General features: G+C 45.0%; 1 protein-coding gene across 1 annotated transcript in view; it reads left to right on the forward strand.

Annotated features, from left to right (window-relative positions):
- The window catches only part of LOC129352174 (sodium/hydrogen exchanger 5-like), an 18,468-nt gene that overhangs the window by 158 nt on the left and 15,810 nt on the right, over positions 1 to 2,500 (forward strand). Inside the window, 2 exon segments of the mRNA XM_055021043.1 lie at positions 1 to 86; positions 89 to 169. The exon segment at positions 1 to 86 is cut by the window's left edge and continues 158 nt beyond it. Coding sequence (XP_054877018.1) covers positions 1 to 86; positions 89 to 169 — 167 coding nt within the window.

The following is a 2,500-nucleotide window of genomic DNA, read 5'->3' on the forward strand; positions in this document are numbered from 1 at the left end:
CTCGGCCCGGTCCGCGGAACCGGCCGGCGGCGGCGGGTCGGAGGAGCCGGCGGCGGCGGAGCATCCTCACCACGGCGGCGGGTACCGGGTGTCCAGTGGGAGTGGAGCTACGTCCAGACGCCCTACATCATCGCCATCTGGCTGCTGGTGGCCAGCGTGGCCAAGATCCGTAAGTCCGCCGCTGTGCGTGTGTGTGATATGTCAGACTGGACCGGAACTGGTTTTACTCGAAGTTTCACGAGAAACACAAGGGCGCAATAACCTCGCGAGGGGCGGGGCAAAAAAGATGGGGGCACCTAATGAATCATTTATTTATTGGCTGATCAGTAAAAATTCTGATGAAGAAGAACTGGACCCGAACCTGTCACTGGATCCTGAATCTCAAGAATTTAAAGTTTATTCAATGAAAACCAGGATTTGAAAGTTTGGTGGCTGTGAAGGACAAACTGGTCCCACAATGTCCTCATTGATTCTAAGAGTTATTTCAGACAACGACTTAAAAAAGACGATTAAATGAGCTAATTTCCAATAAATGTATTCAACGTGTTGTTTATAAATAAATCAGTTAATTTATAACTAATTATTAAGTTAGTTATAAACTTAAACTTGTTTAAGTTTATCGGTTATCGGTTTCATCGGTTGCTCAAAGAAACAAGGTCCTTTAATTTGACTGAAAGGAGAATAATCTGGATAAATTCTCTCGGTTGTTTATATTTCTGTAATGAGTTAATATTTATTGATAATAGATTTTATTAGTTAATATTTAATCTGCTTCAGAATCGGTGTTCCTGTGTGACTTTAGCTCAGATTTTCTGCAGGAGGGTAGGTGGAGCTGTTGATGCTTCATCACCATCATCATCGTCATCATCATCATCATCATCATCAGGTGGAGCAGCAACAGGTGGTTGGCAGGAAGTTTGCTTTTCTTTATGACTGTCAGACAAAAGGCTCCTCCTTTTTCCTCCCACCTGGAGAAACTTCAGCGTGAAGGTTGGCAGCAGAGGAAGAGGAGGGAGAGGAAGAGCTAAGATATAAATCATGTTGATCCAGATTCAAACTAAGGAAACTGAGCTGTGCAGAATTTTTCTGATGATTCTGTAAAAAACAATGAGCTGAAAAAACAAAAACAGTTTGAAAAAAAGCTTCAGGTGCAGGAAGAGCCACACACACACACACACACACACACACACACACACACACACACACACACACACACACACACACACACACACACACACACACACACACACACACACACACACACACCTGGAGTGGCTGCCAGCTGAGCTCCTGGTGGATCTGAAGGAGGAAGGAAACATCAAAGTGTTTCCTCCATGACTCCCAGTCGCTCTGTGAACTGGGAACTCTGGTCCAGTCTGCTATCATCACCGTCTGGGTAATCCGATTACTGATGCAGCACCGTCATTCTGCTCTGCTTCCTGTAATCCACCATGACTGCATGTGACCCGAGCAACAAAGCCGCCATGTTGACGTGAGGCCATGAATCAGCTAGAGGTGATGCAGGAAGTGATGCAGGAAGTGATGCAGGAAGTGATGCAGGAAGTGATGACACCTGGTTTTAAAAACTGACTGGCCAAGCTCACGTTTCTGACTCAAAAGAGCAGCTAACCTTCATGGTGCAGACTGAGCTTCTGAGCAAAACGATAAGTTTGTTGTTTTGCAGCCTGGGTTTTCTGCAAATCCAGTAACTTTCACAATAACAACTCATTTTACACAAACTTCCATCCATCCATCCATTTTCACCCTTCTCCCTAACGGGTTGGGAGGTGCTGGTGCCTCTCCAGCTGCGTTCCGGGCGAGAGGCGGGGTCACCTGGACAGGTCGCCAGTCTGTCGCTGGGCAATTTTGCACAAACTTGCGCCTGTTTTTATTTCTGCAAAGCTCAATCACTGAATCACTATTTTATTGGATTTATGTGTCAGTAGTCATAATTCATTGATTCCATCAGGATTCCTGTAGTTTCAGAGCTTTAAGCTGCAGAACCAAATGTGAGATTAAATCAGAGCAGAATTTGCTCTAGAGATTTAACATGTTTTCAGTCCAGACCTTCAAAACTCTTCAGGTTGTTAGAAATAAACTAGAAAAATCCAGAAGAGAGACAAAATATTCTATGAGTTTCTGTTTCAAACTTCATAACTTCATAATAATCTCAGGTCCAACATGTCTGACTGTAAACGTGAAAACCTTCTGATCTGCTGCCTGTTAGCAGGTCAGCATTCGGTGCTTTGGTCATCCCTCATGACTCAAAGGTCAAAGTTCAGTATCTGAAAGTGAAGCAGGTCAGAAGCTGAAACTCTGGATGATCCGACATTAAACCCTGAGAGGAAACGTGAGGCCTTGAGCTTCATGTGAGTTTATATGCAGCACAGAGGGACAAACGGACAGAGGGACGGATGAACAGAGGGACAAACGGACAGAAGGACGGATGAACAGAGGGACAAACGGACAGAGGGACGGATGAACAGAGGGACAAACGGAC

This window comes from Poeciliopsis prolifica, unplaced genomic scaffold, assembly GCF_027474105.1.
Source record: "Poeciliopsis prolifica strain line A6 unplaced genomic scaffold, Auburn_PproV2 SCAFFOLD073, whole genome shotgun sequence".
Lineage (NCBI taxonomy): Eukaryota > Metazoa > Chordata > Actinopteri > Cyprinodontiformes > Poeciliidae > Poeciliopsis > Poeciliopsis prolifica.